Source organism: Chlorocebus sabaeus, chromosome 7 (genome assembly GCF_047675955.1).
Source record: "Chlorocebus sabaeus isolate Y175 chromosome 7, mChlSab1.0.hap1, whole genome shotgun sequence".
NCBI lineage: Eukaryota > Metazoa > Chordata > Mammalia > Primates > Cercopithecidae > Chlorocebus > Chlorocebus sabaeus.
The window spans coordinates 56,831,608-56,850,444 of NC_132910.1; the positions used below are offsets into that span (position 1 = coordinate 56,831,608).

Sequence of the window (18,837 nt, forward strand, 5' to 3'; positions counted from 1 at the left end):
CTTGCTTCAATATTGATCGTTGTGGACTGATCATGGTGGTAGTTGCTGAAGGTTGCTGGGATAGCTGTATGTGTGACAATTTCTTAAAATAAGACAACAATGAAATGCCATATCAATTGAGTTTTCCATTCACAAAAGATTTCTCTGTAGCATGCAGTGCTGTTTGATAGCATTTTGCCTGCAGCAGAATTTCTTTGAAAATTGGACTCAGTCCTCTCAAACTGTGCTGCTGCTTTATCAACTAAGTTTTTGTAATATTCTAAATCTTTTGTGGTCATTTCAGAAGAGTTTACAGCATCATCACTGGCAGTATATTCCATCTCAGACATTCTTTGTTCACCCATAAGTAGCAACTTCTTATCCTTTCAAGTTTTTTCATGACATTGCAGTAACTCAGCCACATCTTCAGGCTCTACTTCTAATTCTGGTTCTCTTGCTACATCTCCCTCATCTGCAGTGACCTCCTCCATTGAAGTATTGAACTCCTAAAACTAATCCATGAGGGTTGGAATCAACTTCTAAACTCCTGTTAATGTTGATATATTGACCCCCTCCCATGAATTATGAATGTTCTTAATAACTTCTAAAATGGTGATACCTTTCCAGAAGGCTTTCAATGTACTTTGCCCCAGTCCATCAGAAGACTATCTTGACAGCTGTAGACTAACAATATATTTCTTAAATGATAAGACTTGAAAGTCAAAAATACTCCTTAATCCATAGGCTGCAGAAAGAATGTTGTATTAAAGGGCATGAAAACAGCATTGATCTCCTTGTGCATCTCCATCAGAGCTCTTGGGTGACTAGGTGCCTTGAGCAGTAATATTTTGAAAGGAGGTTTTTGTTTTTGTTTTTTTAGCAGTAAGTCTCAACACTGGACTTAAAATATTCAGTAAACTATGTTGTAAACAGATGTGTTATCGTCCAGACTTCTTTGTTCCATTACTTTACATAAGCAGAGTAGACTTAGCATAATTCTAAAGGGCCTTGGAATTTTCAGAATGGTAAATGAGTATGGGCTTCAACTTAAAATCATCAGCTGCATTAGCCTGTAACAAGAGAGTCAGCCTGTCCTTTGAAGCAAGGCATTGACTTCTATCTATGAATGTCTTAGATGGCATCTTCTTTCAATAGTAGGCTGTTTGGTAGAGCCACCTTCATCAGTGATCTTAGATAGATCTTCTGCATAACTTGCTGCAGCTTCTACTTCAGCACTTGCTGCCTCACTATGTCCTTTTATGTTATAGAGATAGCTGCTTTTCTTAAACTTCATAAACCAACTTCTGCTAGCTTCCAACTTTTCTTCTGCAGCTTCCTCATTCTCTTCATAGAACCAAAAGGAGTCAGGGCCTTGCTTTGACTTAAGGAATATTGTGGCTAGCATGATCTTCTATCCAGACCACTACAGCGCTCTCCATATCAGCAATAAAGCTGTTTTGCTTTCCTACCTTTCATGTGTTCACTGGGGTAATTTCCTTCAAGAACGTTTCCTTTACATTCACAACTTGGCTAACTGGCATGCAAGGCCTAGCTTTCAGCCTGTCGTGGCTTTTGACATGCCTTCCTCACTTAGCTCAATCATATCCAGCTTTTGATTTAAAGTGACAGACATACAACTCTGCCTTTCACTTGAACACTTAGAGGCCACTGTAGGGTTATTAATTGGCCCAATTTCAATATTGTTGTGTTTTAGGGAATAGAGAGGCCCAGGGAGAAGGAGAGAGCCAGGGGAATGGCTGGTTGATAGAGCAGGCAGAATGCACACATTTATCAGATTATGGGTACGGTTTGTGGCACCCCCCAAAAATTAGAACAGTAACATCGAAGATCACTGATCACAGATCACCATAACATATATAATAATAAAGTTTAAAATACTGTGAGAATTACCAAAATGTGATACAGAGACATGAAGTGAGCACATGCTGTTGAAAACGTGACACTGATAGACATACTTAACATGTTGGGATTGCCACAAACCTTCAATTTGTAAAAGTCACAGTAACTGCAACGCACAAAAGAGCAAAGCACAGTAAAACGAGGTATGCCTGTATTTTTTTTTAAAAAAAGCTTTTTGTTAAAATTCAGGATCTATAATAGGTCTGTAGAAATAGTGAAATATTTTTGCTGATGGATGTAGATATATACATGGGTAGAGATGAAGATCTTAATTACAGCTACGCAGCATAGATTTAGTAAAAGACATTTGAAAACACAAATGTTAAATTAGTATGGCTAATGGCCTACCCGTGCCATGTTTTCCCTCTTGCAATGAGATACCCCACACTGTGTAGGAGGATGGAGGGAGGACTCCTACTGTCCCTTTTTGCGTGTGGTTATTAAGGTTGCCTCACTGGGCTAAAACACCACACATCTCATAGATAATATTTGGTAAGTTGTAATCGTCTTTACTCTTCTCTTATCACCCAACCCTATCTTCCCACCTTTCCATCTTTGTTGTTTTGCAACAGCCCCTTCCTTTTGCCTGACTCTCCAGGATTTTATCTCATCATAAATTGTTCTAAAGTACATACTAATATGGGTCTGGATTGACTATTCTTATTTGCAAAACAGTAATTAAATGTTGTGGGGAAGTAAGGGGAAAAAGGGGTATCTTTGACAGTAAACCAAGCAATATTCTGGGGGTGGGATAGAGCAGGAAATTTTATTTTTAATATTTTAAAATCCAAGTAACAGGTAGGCTTCCAGTTAGCTTTAAATGTTTTTTTTTTTCAGCTCAAAAAATTGGATTGTAATTGATACTACATATAATACATTCTAATTCCCTCACTGTATTCTTTGTTTAGTTTCATTTATTTGGTTCAAAATAATTTTTTTATCCCATATCTGAAATGTAATATATTTTTATCCAACAACCAGCATGTACATATACTTAATTATGTGGCACATTTTCTAATAGATCAGTCCATCAATTTTCTCATTTTAAAGAAAAAAATTTTTTAAAGTCACTTTTAGAGCCCTTAATGTGTAGTTGGGGGTTAAGCTTTGTGGATGTAGCCTTTATATTTAGTATAATTGAGGTCTAAAATAATAATCTTCTATTATCTCAACAGAGCAAATTATTGAAAAAGATGAAGGTCCTTTTTATACCCATCTAGGAGCAGGTCCTAATGTGGCAGCTATTAGAGAAATCATGGAAGAAAGGTAATTAACGCAAAGGCACAGGGCAGATTAACGTTTATCCTTTTGTATATGTCAGAATTTTTCCAGCCTTCACACACAAAGCAGTAAACAATTGCAAATTGAGTAATTATTAGTAGGCTTAGCTATTCTAGGGTTGCCAACACTACACACTGTGCTATTCACCAGAGAGTCACAATATTTGACAGGACTAATAGTCTGCTAGCTGGCACAGGCTGCCCACTTTGCGATGGATGCCAGAAAACCCAGGCATGAACAGGAATCGGCCAGCAAGGCTGCCAGCCACAAGGTACTGGCACAGGCTCCAACGAGAGGTCCCACTCTGGCTTTCCCACCTGATAATAAAGTGTCAAAGCGGAAAGAATGGTAAAGTGTGGTGTAAGAAAAAGGAACCACTGAATTAAATTCACCTAGTGTTGCAAATGAGTACTTATCTCTAAGTTTTCTTTTACCATAAAAAGAGAGCAAGTGTGATATGTTGAATAGAAAGAGAAACATACTATTTACAGCTGCCTTTTTTTTTTTTTTTCCCCACTATCAATCACAGGTATACAAGTACTTGCCTTTACTCCTGCATGTAGAAGACTCTTATGAGCGAGATAATGCAGAGAGGGCCTTTCATATAAATTTATACAGCTCTGAGCTGTTCTTCTTCTAGGGTGCCTTTTCATTAAGAGGTAGGCAGTATTATTATTAAAGTACTTAGGATACATCGGGGCAGCAAGGACATATTCAGTATCATTCTTGCTCCATTTCCAGATTATTCATTTCTAAATTAACATGTAGAAGTTCACTAAATAATCATCTAGTGGCCTGGCAGAAATAGTGAATTTCCCTAAGTGCCTTTTTTTTTTTTTTTGGTTTTTCTTTTGTTTTGTTTTTTAAACAAGCAGTAGATGGTGCTTTGGTCATAAGGGAAGATATAGTCTATTTCCAGGACTATTCTATATTTTCAATATGGCTGGATACTAATTATTTGCCAGCCTCCTTTTCTAAATTGTGAGACATTCTTGGAGGAACAGTTCTAACTAAAATCTGTTATGACTCCCCAAGTTTTAAAATAGCTAAATTTAGTAAGGGAAAAAAATAGTCTATGTTTTAGAAGACTGAACTTGGCAAACTAACTTGAATTTTGTGCTTTGTGAAATTTTATATAGAAATGAACTTTCCCATTATTTTCACCCACATGTAATTTACAAAACAGTTCATTACAATTATCAGTACATTTTGATACTGAGGTAAAACAAGGCTTAAAAACTATTATCCAGTTTGCTTGGCGACCTGTTTTAAAAAAAAAAATAATAAACCGTTCATTTCTCAGGATGTGGTCATAGAATAAAGTTATGCTCAAATGTTCAAATATTTTGATTTCCTCTTGAATTTATTTGCTAATTGTATGTGTGTGTGTTTCTGTGGGTTTCTTTAAGGTTTGGACAGAAGGGTAAAGCTATTAGGATTGAAAGAGTCATCTATACTGGTAAAGAAGGCAAAAGTTCTCAGGGATGTCCTATTGCTAAGTGGGTAAGTGTGACTTAATAAAGCCTTTGGGCTTAAATCTTGGGCATTTTGATTTGTAAATCTAACCCTGAGAATTGGGTTACCCAGATCAAAGACCCATGCCAATTAAAAAGAATATTACCTGTATTTTTTATCATGTGTTATCTCTTAAGAAGAGGCAGATTAATTCTAAAATCAACAAAGTGTATTTAATTGAAAGAATTTAGTGATGAGGAGGAGGTCCATTCTAGTGCCTGCTAAATGTATAATCCTTCTTAGAATGTGAAGTGGTCCTTAATCTTTTAAATACCTTCAATTAATCTTTACATTGTCATTTGTGAAAACCTTGAACTAAGACTTACATATCTTTCATCTAGCTCTGGTTTTAATGCAGGTAGCATTTAATTGTCCCCACTGCACTGGGTATAGTATAACTATAAACATTGTTATAGTTGCTAAACATTAAGGAATAGTTTTGCATCTCTCCTTGTTCTGATACCAGGGTCAAAGCCCACTTTTTATAGATGGGCAGCAAAAGGCAAATTGCACATGGTGATAAATGTTGCCCTAATTGTGACCTAGACATGGTAAAATATACATACATAAGTGCCCTTATCTGCTGCAAGTGACCCTTGTTTTGTTTTGGTTGGGGTGGGGGGTGTTTGGGATGAAATGGTGATCTGCACAGGTGGTTCGCAGAAGCAGCAGTGAAGAGAAGCTACTGTGTTTGGTGCGGGAGCGAGCTGGCCACACCTGTGAGGCTGCAGTGATTGTGATTCTCATCCTGGTGTGGGAAGGAATCCCGCTGTCTCTGGCTGACAAACTCTACTCGGAGCTTACCGAGACGCTGAGGAAATACGGCACGCTCACCAATCGCCGGTGTGCCTTGAATGAAGAGTAAGTGAAGCCCAAGGCCTCTACCCTCTTTGCGGCCACTGATAGGAAAGCCCAATCTTTGGTTGGAAGGAAGAGTTCAACATGCACTTTTACATTTATAAAATGAGGATCAAAATGCCTGTTTGGCAGTCATGGGATAAGAAGTTGTATTTGCTAATGTGAATAACTTGAGATGATTTCATTACCTGAATTGTACAGACAGTTTAGCCACTAATTAGGAGCAGAGTGTCTGTACCCACATGGCCTCAGTTATACCATAAACTTGAAATTATTTATGTGCTCATATGCTACAAGTGACAGCTCCTGTGTGCCTGGCCACTATATTAGTATGTATTGACTCCACTTCCATGCTGCAGTATCTGAAACAGAAAGTAAGTCTAATGAGAAACTTTGGGATTTGCAGGTCAAATACCTTCCATATGTATGTGGCAAAAACAGAATATAGTGCCTTAGAAGTTCTGTAGAAATAGAATGGATTTTTACTTTCATTCAAACTATTCATTGTTTCCACAATAGTAATCAAAACCGCTTCCACTTTTACTGCTGCTAAATGATCAGGAAATTACTGGGTCTGGATATATATTATTTTCCAGGAATATAAGAATTTAGAATAGAACTGCAAGAGTATGCGCTTAAATATATTTAGTGCATCCAGTTGCTACTGTTTTGTTTTCAACACCGTCCACTTTGCCCGAAGTCTAAACCTTCACTTGGAAAAAGTTTGATTTTTAATATTCCTCTACTGTGTTGATAATCCTGTATAACGCTAAAAGAATATATGAATGTTCATGGTGCTACACAGAAATCTTACAAGTTATTTTGCTCACAATTGTTTTTAAAATAATTTTAATTTTGCACTATTTCCTTTAGTCTCGTTTTCTCTGCATCCACCAAACTATAGAATCATTTGCTGAACTTATAAGAAATGCTCATATTGCTTATTACAACAACTAGCCAAATTTGTCCTTTGCTGTTTAAAACTCTAACTAGCATGGTTTTACTAAATTTATCTTAACACAGTTTCTCTCTCAGGTTTGTGGGGAGACAAATCAACTATAAATAATCTCTTTAGAAAAGTTACTCTTTCTATATGAAAGTGTGACTTGACTTTCTATGATAATTATCCAAAAATTTATGGTGTATACCTGACCACTTTTACAAATGATTGATTGGAAAGTAGAAATTGCTGATTCATGACATGTAACTTATAAACTTATGATGGACTACTTTAAGCGTAATTTTTTTTTCTTTTTTAAGACGGAGTTTCGCTCTGTCACCCAGGCTGGAGTGCAGTGGCGCTATCCCGGCTCACTGCAACCTCCACCTCCCAGGTTCAAGCAATTCTGCCTTAGCCTCACGAGTAGCTGGGATTACAGGCATGCGCTACGATGCCCAGCTAATTTTGTATTTTTAGTAGAGACACGGTTTCTCCATGTTGGTCAGGCTGGTCTGGAACTCTCGACCTCAGGTGATCCACATGCCTCGGCCTCCCAGAGTGCTGGGATTACAGGCATGAGCCACCATGCCCAGCCTAAAATATTTTTTTAATCTACCCTGATTCCTCTTGCTCTTTCTGAAGAAAAATTTTAAAAAATGTAGTTAGGTGCCTTTAATTAGAAAAACAAATAAAAATTAAGGCAACTTGAGCTCATACTGGTAATAGCATTTCTCTCAGGAACTCAGTAATACTGCATTGTCTTTAAAGCATAATATCTCTTAGACTTGATGGTTTGAAATTTTAAATCACTGAAGAACCTCTTGTGAAAATGATAGTTTTAAAATTTCTTTTCAAGAATAGTCCTATTGCAATATGTTTGAATTTCTTGAAGTTTCCTGGAAACTATATTTCATTCATTGTAATGAATTTAATTTTCATTAGCATAGATCTCTAATATTTTTCTCGGCTCACTGCAACCTCTGCCTCCCGGGTTCAGGAGATTCTCATGCCCCAGCCTCCCGAGTAGCTAGGATTACAGGCACCCACGACCATTCCCAGCTCATTTTTGTATTTTTAATAGGGACAGGGTTTCGCCATGTTGGCCAGATTGATCTCAAACTCCTGGCTTCAGGTAATCCACCTGCGTTGGCCTCCCAAAGTGCTGGAATTACAAGTGTAGGCCACCACGCCTGGCCAGCTTTTCCATAATTCTTGTAAATGCCAATGCCTGAAATGGAATCTGTCATATAAAAAAATTATATGAAGAACTTTTATTATTTTGCATTTGAAAACCATGAAATATGGTTGGACCAGAGTCTCAGAAAGCTTGTAGTTTGTTAGTTTAACTGCTCTAAATGTCAGGCACATACAAAACTATTAAAAGACATGCTTCAGGCCGGGCGCGGTGGCTCACGCCTGTAATCCCAGCACTTTGGGAGGCCGAGACGGGCGGATCACGAGGTCAGGAGATCCAGACCATCCTGGCTAACATGGTGAAACCCCGTCTGTACTAAACAAATACAAAAATTAGCCGGGCGCGGTGGCGGGCGCCTGTAGTCCCAGCTATACGGGAGGCTGAGGCAGGAGAATGGCTTGAACCTGGGAGGCGGAGCTTGCAGTGAGTGGAGATGGCGCCGCTGCACTCCAGCCTGGGCAACAGAGCGAGACTCCGTCTCAACAACAACAACAACAACAACAAAAAAGACATGCTTCAAATATGAAGATAATGTAAAAGCACAGCTGTACACTTTTGCTTTTTGTCTAGTTTCAAGGTAAAGATGAATAGTCATTTAGATAATGCTTAAACTATGCTTATGCATACTTAGAGCAGTTCTCCAAAATAAAAAATTTTAATACTTAAATACATGATTAAAATAGACACGTATACAATGTCAATACAGAATTTACTCAGAAATAACTTTTGAAGTTTCTTCTACCCCATAAATAGATTTTATTTTATGGCTGGCAGAAGTGAAAATTACAACTTTTTGCCAAGGACAGAGAATAATCTCAAATTGGGCCTGTGGACTCAGTTTTATGTTCAAAGCTATGTGAACCTCATCACTGAGTTCTTACAAATCCCTGTGTCCACATGCTCCAAACCACCCACTGTGAGTTCAGAAAAGAACTCTGAGTGCATCTATCAGTGGGAAAGTAAAAACTGATTTTTACATTTTCTTTGAGCCAAACCAGCTGTTTCTTCTTTAAAGATTTCCCTTCGAGATTTCCATTTTATGACTAAGTCTAACCAGTATTTTTTTGGCAAGTAAGAATTGTGGGAGTGTATCTGTCATCATAAGGAAATCAAAGCCAGAAATGCCTTCTGCCGTGGTGGGTGATGTTAAACATTTCAAGGAACTTTATATTATAAAAATTGTCAAACGTAAAAGGAAAAGTGCAATATAATGAATTCCATGGACCCATCACACAGCATCAATATTTATCAACATTTTATCAATATTTTTTCATATATTTTTCCCACATCCCCTCCCACTAGTGTTTGAAAGCAGAAGACAGGTAACATATCATCTTACCTGTTAACACTTCAGGATGTATTTCTAACAGGTAAAAACATTATCATTTAATATTTAGACTGTGTTTGTTCAAATTATCTGATTAGATTCTATTTCAAAAAACACCCACATAAACAAAAATGATGTTGAGAAAGAACCCTTGCACGTGATTGACACTTCTGAGTAGTGTGATCCTAGTTCATCTCCATTGTCTGGAATAACTATTAAATAAAACTTCCTCTCGTAAAATTGTCTCCATTTAGAAGATAAATTATATGATTCACAAGCCTCTTTTTATTTATAATAGCCCTTCCCCTTTTTTTATGAATTTGTTTTTTTTTTTTAAAGAAACTGTGATTTTCTCTGTAAAATTCCCCACATTCTGGATTTGGCCGATTTCATCTTGGTTCTTTTGTTTAACCTGTTCCTCTCTCCCCAGTATCTTCTGTGGACTGGTAGTTTGACTGGTTCGTTTTCTTTTCCTTTCTTTTCTTTCTTTCTTTCTTTTTTTTTTTTTTTTTTGAGACAGGCTCTCGCTCTGTCGCTTAGGCTGGAGTGCAGTAGCCCAATCTGAGCTCACTGCAACCTCCACCTCCAGGTTCAAGCTATTCTTGTGCCTCAGCCTCCTGAGTAGCTGGGACTACAAGCATGCGCCACCTCGCCCAGCTAATTTTTGTACTTTTCATAGAGACTGAGTTTTGCTGTGTTGGCCAGGCTGGTCTCAAACTCCTGGCCTCAAGTGATCCGCCCACCTTGGCCTCCCAAAGTGCTGGGATTACACGCATGAGCTACCACACCCAGCTGATTTTTAAGTAATATAAGTATGTGTGCATGTATAGTATACATTGGCAAAAACGCTTCATAAGTAGTGCTAAAATCATCTTATTTATATACATCAGGAGACACATAATGTCTGCTTGGTTCCCATTTTAGTGATGTTAATAGTGTTTAGCATGTTTAATTGTCAGCTTGATCCATCATTATGTTCCTCGTCAAACTTTCACCTGATAGTTTCACATCAATTGATAATCATTGCCTGTTTCCATTATTTTGTTTTCAAGTTGACAGTTTTCTCTCTCTTGATGTTGTGTAAATTTGGTTATATAAATTATTTTGCTAGTTTTTCTATGCTGTATACATTTGAATAACTGACCTAATTTTACTTTAAAAATATTTTACAATTAGAAGTCCAAATAGTAAATCAAAGATTAAGAATTCTTGCAGAAATCTGTTGTATAGATGACATTTTAATATTTGCCCTTTATATCATTTACCATGAGCCCAATTTCAAGTCATATTAAAATGACTGTTATGTGCTAATTCTAACAATATTTGAAAGACCCCTATTGAAATAAAAATAACTTTTAGTAGCCACTTTATGTAGAAAATCACCTTTAAGTTATTCTCCAATTTTTTTTCTGATTGAGATATAATTCACATACCATAAAATTCACCCTTTTAAAGTATACAATTCAGTTGTTTCAGTACATTCACAAAACTGTGCAAATGTCACCTCTACCTAGTTTCAGAACGTTTCCATCATTCACATAAGGAAACCCTGTATTTATTAGGCAGTCACCTCCCCTTCTCCCCTTCTCCCCTTCATCCTTCCTCTAAGTGGCAACCACCAATAAACATTCAGTTTCTTTGGATTTGCCTATTCTGGGCATTTTGTATTAGTGAAATCATATATTTGGACTTTCTGTCTGGCTTCTTTCATGTACCTTAATGTTTTCAAGTCTCATTCATTTTATTAAAAAAAAAAAAAAAAAAACTACCTTTTTTGGGCCATATATCTTTTCACACCACATTTTTTGAGACAGTCTCACTTTATCGCCCAGGCTGGAGTGCAGTGGTGCAACCTCAGCTCACTGCAACTTCCATCTCCCAGGTTCAAGTGATTCTCATGCCTTAGCCCCCAAGTTGTTGGTATTACAGGTGTGCGCCACCACACCCAGCTAATTTTTGTATTTTTAGTAGAGACAGGGTTTCACCATGTTGGACAGGCTGCTCTCAAACTTAGCCTCAAGTGATCCTTCTACCTTAGCCTGCCAAAGTGCTCGGACTTACAAGCATGAGCCACTGTGCCCAGTCACATTTTCTTTATCCATTTATTAGTTAATTGTCATTTGGATCATTTCCACTTTTTGGCTATTATAAATTATGCTGCAGTGAACATCAGTGTACACATTTTTGTGTGAATGTATTTTCAGTTATCTTGGGATATATCACCTAGGAGTGACATTGTTAGTAATATAGTAACTCTATGTTTAACTTTTTGAAGAACTGCCCAACTATTTTCCAAAGTAGCTGCATCCTTTTACATTTCTGCCAACAATGTATGAAGGTTCCAGTGTCTCCACATCCTCAAGAAAATGTTATTGTCTTTGTAATTACAACCATCCAAGTGGGTATGAAGTTTATCTCTTGATTTTGATTTGCACTTTCCTAATGGCTGATATTGGGCATCTTTTCACATGTATATTGACCATGTATTTTTTTTTTTTTGAGAAAAGTCTACATATGTTTTTAATTGTGTTTTTTAGAGTTGTAAGAATATGATATATGTTGATACTCGAACTTTGTCAGATGCATGGTTTGCAGATATTTTCTCCTATCCCACAGGTTGTCTCTTCACTTTGATAATGTCCTTAAAGTGCAAAAGTTTTAGTTTGATTTTGATGAAACTCAATTTCTTATTAATTGGTAGCTTGTGCTTTTGGGGTCATTTTTAAGAAATCATTGCCTCATTCAAGATCCTTCTGAAAGATCTTGAATGCTTTCCTCATTCAAGATCTATGCTTTCTTCTCAGAGTATTATAACTTTAGATCTTATATTTAGATTTTTAATTAATGTTAATTTGATGGTGAGAGGTAAGAGTCCAACTTCATTCCTTTGCAAGTAGCTGTCCAGTTCTCTCAGCACCGTTTGTTGAAGAGACTATTTTTTTTCAATTAATTGACCAAGATGTATGGGTTTATTTCTGGACTCTTAATTCTCTTAATCTGCATGACTTTTCTTATGCCAGTACCACACTGTGCTGATTCCTATAGTTTCGTAGTAAATTTTAAAATCAAGACAGGTAAGTCTTCCAGCTTTGTACTTTTGCCTACCATGTTTCTTGTGTTTCCATATGAATTTTAAGATGAGTTTGTTGTTTCTTTTCTGGATTTTTTTTTTTTTTTTTGGTAGAGCTAGAGTCTTACTATATTACCCAGGCTGGTCTTGAACTCCTGGACTAAAGAGATCCTCTCGCCTAGGCTTCTCAGAGTGCTGGGATTACAGGCGTGAGCCACCACATCCGGCCCCCTTCTGGGACTTTGACTGGTGTTCTGTTGAATCTGTAGGTCAATTTGGAGAGTATTGATATCTTAACATTAATGCTTCCAATTTATGAACACAGGATATTTTTCCATTTATTCTTAAATTTCTTTCAGTAATGTTTTGGATGAAACATGCACAAAGTCCTGCACTTTTTTTTTTTTTTTTTTTTTTAAGACAGAGTCTCCCTCTGCTGCCTAGTCCAGAGTGCAGTGGTGCCATCTCAGTTCACTGCAACCTCCACTTGCGTGTTTAAGTGATTCTCCTGCCTCAGCTTCCCGAGTAACTGAAACTACAGGTGCACGCCACCATGCCTGGCTAATTTTTTTTGTATTTTTAGTGGAGACAGGCTTTCACCATGTTGGCCAGGCTGGTCTCAAACACCTAGCCTCAAGTGATCTGACTGCCTTGGCCGCCCAAAGTACTGGGATTACAGGCATGAGCCACCACACCTGGCGTGTACTTCTTTTGTTAAAATTTTTTTCTATGTATCTTTTTTTTATCCTATTGCAAAATCAATTTTTTTGTCGATAATATATAGTCATATATTTCACTTTTATATATTGGTCTTATATCCTACCAACTTGCTGAACTAGCTTATTAGCACTAACTTTTTTTGGTAGATTCCTTAGGATTTGCTACATACAAGATTATGTCATCTACAAGTAGAAATAGTTTTGTTTCTTCACTTCCAATCTGGGTGGCCCTTTTTTTTTTTTTTTTTTTTTTTTTTTCCTTGCCTGATTACCCAGTTAGAACTTCCAGAAAATGTCAAGTACAATTAACAACCGCAAACATCCTTGTCTTATTCCTCATTTTAGGAAGAAATTTTTAGTTGTTCACCATTAGGTATGATACTAATTGTAGGTTTTGTTTAAAAAAAGACTGTCAAGTTCAGAAGTTCCTTTCTGTTGCTAGCTTGTTGAATAATTTTATCATGAAAGGGTGTTGAACTTTTCTCAAATGCTGTGGCTACATCTAATGAAATGATCATGGGTTCTTCTCCTTTATTCTGTTAATATGGTGTATTATATTGATTCATTTTTATGCATTAGATTAACATTATATTTCTGGAATAAATCCCACTTGGTCTCAGTGTGTATTACTTTTTATATATTGCTGGAGTCAGTTTGCTAGTATTTCATTGAGGACTTTTGCATCTCTGTTGATAAGGTATGTTGATCTTTAGTTTCCTTGTGATATCTTTGGTTTTGGTGTCGGAGTAATTCTGAGTTCGCAAAATGCATTGGGCAATGTTCCCTTCTCTATCTTTTGGAAGAGCTTACAAAGGATTGGTTTAACTCTTTTTTTAAATGTTTGAGGAAATTCTGTACCCCTGGGCTTTCCTTTATGGGAATTTTTAAACATTTTTAAAATAGATTATTTTTAAAGCAATTTTAGGGTAACAGCAACGTTGAATGAAAGGCACAAAGCTTCCTCAAGTACATGCTGCCCCTATATGTGCATAGCCTCCGTCATTATCAACATCCTTTACCAGAATGGTACATTTGTTGCAATCAGTGAACCTGCATTGACAATTATCACTGAAAGTTCGTAGAGTTCACTTTTGTTGTTACATATTCTGCGAGTTTGGATCCATGTCTAATGATACTCATTCACCATTACAGTGTCATTCAGAGTAATTTCACTGCCTTAAAAGTCCTCTGTACCCTACCTATTTATCTCTCCCACCCCACTAACCCTTAGGAACCAATGATCTTTTTATCTGCATAATTTTGCCTATTCCAGAATGTCATATAGTTGGAATGATACAGTATATGTAGCCTTTTCAGACTGCTTTTTGTCCCTTAGTAATAAGCTTTTAAACTTTCCACCATGTCTTGATAGTTCATTTCTTTTCGGCATTGAATAATATTCCATTGTCTAGTTTATCACAGTTTATCCATTCACATCGTGAAAGACATCTTAGTTGCTTCCAAGTTTTGACAATTACTCCTTTGAGTAAATACCACAAGGCACAGTAGCTTGATTGACAGTAAGAAATATACTTTCTCAGTCTGTATCTTGTTTTTTCATTCACTTGACAGTGCCATTTGCAGAACAGAAAGTTTTAATTTTAATGAAGTCTAGGTATCGGTTAATTCATGAATAATGTTTTTGGTATTGTATCTAAAAAGTCAACACCAAACCCAAGGTCATCTATATGTTCTGTGTTATCTTCCAGGAGTTTTATAGTTTTACATTTTACATTTAGGTCTATGACCCATTTTGCATTAATTTTGCAAAAACTATAAAGACTATGTATAGATTCACTTATGTGCATGGAGTTGTCCAGTTGTTCCTGTACCATTTCTTAAAGACTATCTTTGCTTTATTATATTACCTTTGCTACTTTGTCAAAGATCAGTTGATTATAATTAAGTGGTCTGTTTCTGGACTCTTTATTCTTTTCCATATTTGTCTAGACTTTCACCAATGCCACACTATCTTGATAACTTGAGCTTTAGAGTAAGTCTTGCAATCATGTAGTGGCAGTCCTCTGACATTGTTTTTCTCCTTCAGTATTGAGTTGACTATTCTTTCGCCTATTACTAAGTGACAAAAACCAGTCTGAGAAGACTGTATATACTGTCATGTATTGGTCTTTTGCCTCTCAATATAAACTTTAAAATTAGTTTGTCAATATCCTCAAAATCTTGTGGGAATTTTGATAGAAGGCACTGCATTTCTAGATTGAGTTAGAAATACTGCCATCTTGACAAAACGCATCTTCCTATCCATGAACATGGAACATCTCTTTATTTCTTTGATATCCTTCATTAGAATTTTACATTTTCCTCATATAGACGTTGTACATATTAGATTTATACATAAATATTTCATTTTGGGGGTGCTAATGATAATGTATTTTTATCTCAAATTCTGCTTGTACATTGTTGGTATGCAGAAAAGTGATCAACTTTTATATATTAAACTTATTTCCTGCAACCATGTTATAATCACTTTATATCCAGTTTTGGTTGTTTTGTTTTGTTTTTGTCATTCTTCTGTATTTTCTAGGTGAACATGTCATCTGCAAGACAACTTCTTTCTAATCTGTATACCTTTTATTTTCTTGTCTCAATGTATTATCTAGGATTTCCAGTATGATGTTGAAAAGCACTGGTGAGAGGCAACATTCTTGCCTTGTTCCTGATCTCAGCAGGAAGTCTTCAGTTTTATCAACATTAAATATGTTAGCTGTATGGTTTTGTAGGTATTCTTTATCAGGTTCAGGTAGTTCCCTTCTTTTCCTAGTTTACTGAGAGGCTTTTGAAAATCATGAATCAGTGTTGGATTTTGTAAATACTTTTTTTTCACCTATTGATATTACCATATGATTTTTAAAAACTTATTAATGAAATGGATTACATTAATTGATTTTCAAATTTTGAACTAGGCTGACATACCTGGGGTAAATCCCACATGGTTGTGATACATTATTTATATATGTTGTTGGATTTGATTTGCCATTTAGTAAGGACTTTTGCATTCATGGTCATGGTTACTATTAGTCTGTAGTTATCTTTTCTTGTAAAGACTTTGGTGTTGGTATTAAGGTAATGCTGGTCTCATAGAATAAGTTATGAAGTATTTTCTCTGCTTCTGTCTTGAGATTGTGGAGAATTGATATAATTTCTTCCTTAAAACTTTGGTAGAAATCAGAATGAACCATCTGGGTCTGGTACTTTGTTTTGGAAAGTTATTACTGATTCAATTTCTTTCATAGATATAGGCCTATTTAGATTATTATTTTGTGTAAATATTGGTAGTCGTGTCCTTCAAGGAATTGGTCCATTTCACCTTATTAAATGTGTGGGCACATTTGTTCATAATATTTATTTATTATCCTTTGTTTTTGAGACAGGGTCTCACTCTGGTTGCCTAGGCTGGAATGCAGGGGCATGATCTCAGCTCACTGCAGCCTCGACCTCCTGGGCTCAAGTGATTCACCCACCTCAGCCTCCCAAATAGCTCGGACTACAGGCACATGCCACCATGCCTGGCAAATATTTTTTATTATTATTAGAGATGGGGTTTTCCTTTGTTGCCCGGTATAGTCTTGAATTCCTGGCAAGCAATCTGCCTGCCTCAACCTCCAAAGAGTGATAGGATTACAGGCGTGAGCCATGACACTTAGCCTGATGGCAGAACTTTATAAGAAGAATAGAATGGTGTACGTCATTTTCCAAAATTTTTTCCCCTCCTCCTATGGAAGCATGAAGGTATTTTTCTCTAGTATTCATTGTGAGAATGTCATCTGGCTCCTGAATGTAGAAAACTCACAAAACTGTGAGGAACCTATTATGACTGGATGCCTCTGGAGTTGTTCACACTGAACCTCCAGCAATTCATCACTTATAGTTCAGATTTTCCTACCCCAACACTGGTTCCCACAGAGGTTTCTGCTCCGGTAAGTTGTAATTCTTTTTATCCATCTGTCTCTTTGGTTTTGAGGGCAGTGATTTTCCCTGTGACCTCATTTGTCTGACAGATCTAAGTAGTGTTGATTACATCTTTTAACCTGTTATAGGTATATTCAGATTTTCTGTTTCTTCTTGAGTCAATTTTAGTAGTGTTTTTCTAGAAGTTTGTTCTCCAGCTCAGCTTTAGCTCCATCCTATAAAATATTAGTATGTTGAGTTTTCATTTACAATAAGGTATTTTCTAATTTCTGTTTCTCTAGCTCAGCTTTAGCTCCATCCTATAAAATATGAGTATATTGAGTTTTCATTTACAATAAGGTATTTTCTAATTTCTGTCATTTTTTTTTGATTTCTGATTATAGGAGTATATTTTTACCTATTACCCAAATCTGCTGCTATTCATTTATAATTTTATCAGAAAACACACTTTGCACAATTTTTGCAGCATTACATTTATTTAGACTTGTTTTATAACCTCTCATACAGTCCATCCTGGAGAATGTTTCATGTGTACTTGAGAAGAATGTGTATATTCAGCTGTTGGTGGGTGGCATGTTTTATAGATGTCTGTTAGACCTAGTTGATTTATAGTGTTTTTTACAATTTGTTTTCTTTTTAATCTTCTACTTTTAGCCATTATTGAAAGTGGATTAGTAAATTATCTATCAGTTCCTTTAATTCTGCCACTTTTTGCTTCATGTATTTTGGTGCTCTGTTGCTGATTACATATATGTTTACATTTGTTGCATTTTAATGGCTTGAACTTTTTATTATAAAATGTGTATATCTTGTAGACATCACATAGTTAAATCTTTTTAAAAATCGATATTGCCAGTCTCTGCCTTTTAATTTTTCAATTCACAATTCATATACATTTAATATAATTATTGATAAGGTAGGATTTGTCTGCCATTTTGTCTATATCTTGTCTTTTTTTGTATTCAATAGATATTTTCTAGTGTACTGTTTTAACTCCCTTGTCTTTTACTAAATTTTTTGATGTTATTTTCTTAGTGATTTCCCTGGGGATTACAACTAACTTATAAAAGCTAGTCTGAAGTAATACCAGTTTCATTACAGTATAAGGAAACTTTGTTCCTATATAGCTCCATTCTCTCTTTACTCTGTGCTATTTTACAAATTACATTTTATATATTTTATGCCCATTAACACAGATTATGTTTTGTCTTTTAAATCAGATCGATATTGTCATTTAAATCAAATATGAGAAAAATAGTTACAAACAAAAATACATATATGATTTCATATTTACCTATGTAATTATCTTTAATGGTACTCTTTAAGTTCTTAGGTGGATTTGAGGTAGTGTATAGTGTCCTTTACTTTCAGCCTGAAGTACATGTTTAGTATTTTTTATACGACATGCCTGAAAATAATAAACTCTTATTTATCAGAGAATGTCCTAATTTATTATATAATACATTTCTGAAAGATAGTTTTGCAAAATACAGAATTATTGGTTGACAATCTTTTTCTTGTGGTTCTATGTCATCCTACTGCCTTCTGGTCTTCATTGTTTCTGATCAGAGATCAGCTATTAATCTTATTGGGATTCCTGCGTACATGATCATCATACAGTTTTCATGATTTTCTTGTGTTGTTGGCTTTCAGCAATTTGGTTATGATGTTTATATGTATGCATATCTTTGGTTTTATGTTACATGGAGTTAGTTGAGCTTCTTGGACATGTAGATTGATGTTGTTCATCAAATTTGAGAAGTTTTTGGCCATTATTTTTCAAATATTCTTCCTATTCTTTATTCTTGATCCTCTACTTTGGGGACCTGCATTGTCTATGTTGGTATGCCTTATGGTCTTCCACAGATCTCTGAGGTTCTGTTTAATTTTAGTTTTTCATTTTTCAGACTGAATAATCTCAAATGACTTATCTTCAAGTCCCTTTTTCCCCTCCCTCCTTTTCAACTCTGCTATTGAACCCCTCTAATTTTTTATTGCAGTTATTACACTTTCAGCTTTAGAATTCTATTTAATAATATCTTTTTCTTGAATTTATCTCATGTATTTAGTAAACTTCTGTATTCTTACTTTAGTTATTTAAAT

General features: G+C 35.8%; 1 protein-coding gene across 1 annotated transcript in view; it reads left to right on the plus strand.

Annotated features, from left to right (window-relative positions):
• TET2 (tet methylcytosine dioxygenase 2) overlaps positions 1-18,837 on the plus strand; it is a 137,133-nt gene that overhangs the window by 95,582 nt on the left and 22,714 nt on the right. Inside the window, exons 4-6 of the mRNA XM_007999436.3 lie at positions 3,075-3,165; positions 4,590-4,683; positions 5,348-5,556. Of these exons, the coding sequence (XP_007997627.3) occupies positions 3,075-3,165; positions 4,590-4,683; positions 5,348-5,556 (394 nt within the window). The remainder of the gene's footprint in view (positions 1-3,074; positions 3,166-4,589; positions 4,684-5,347; positions 5,557-18,837) is intronic.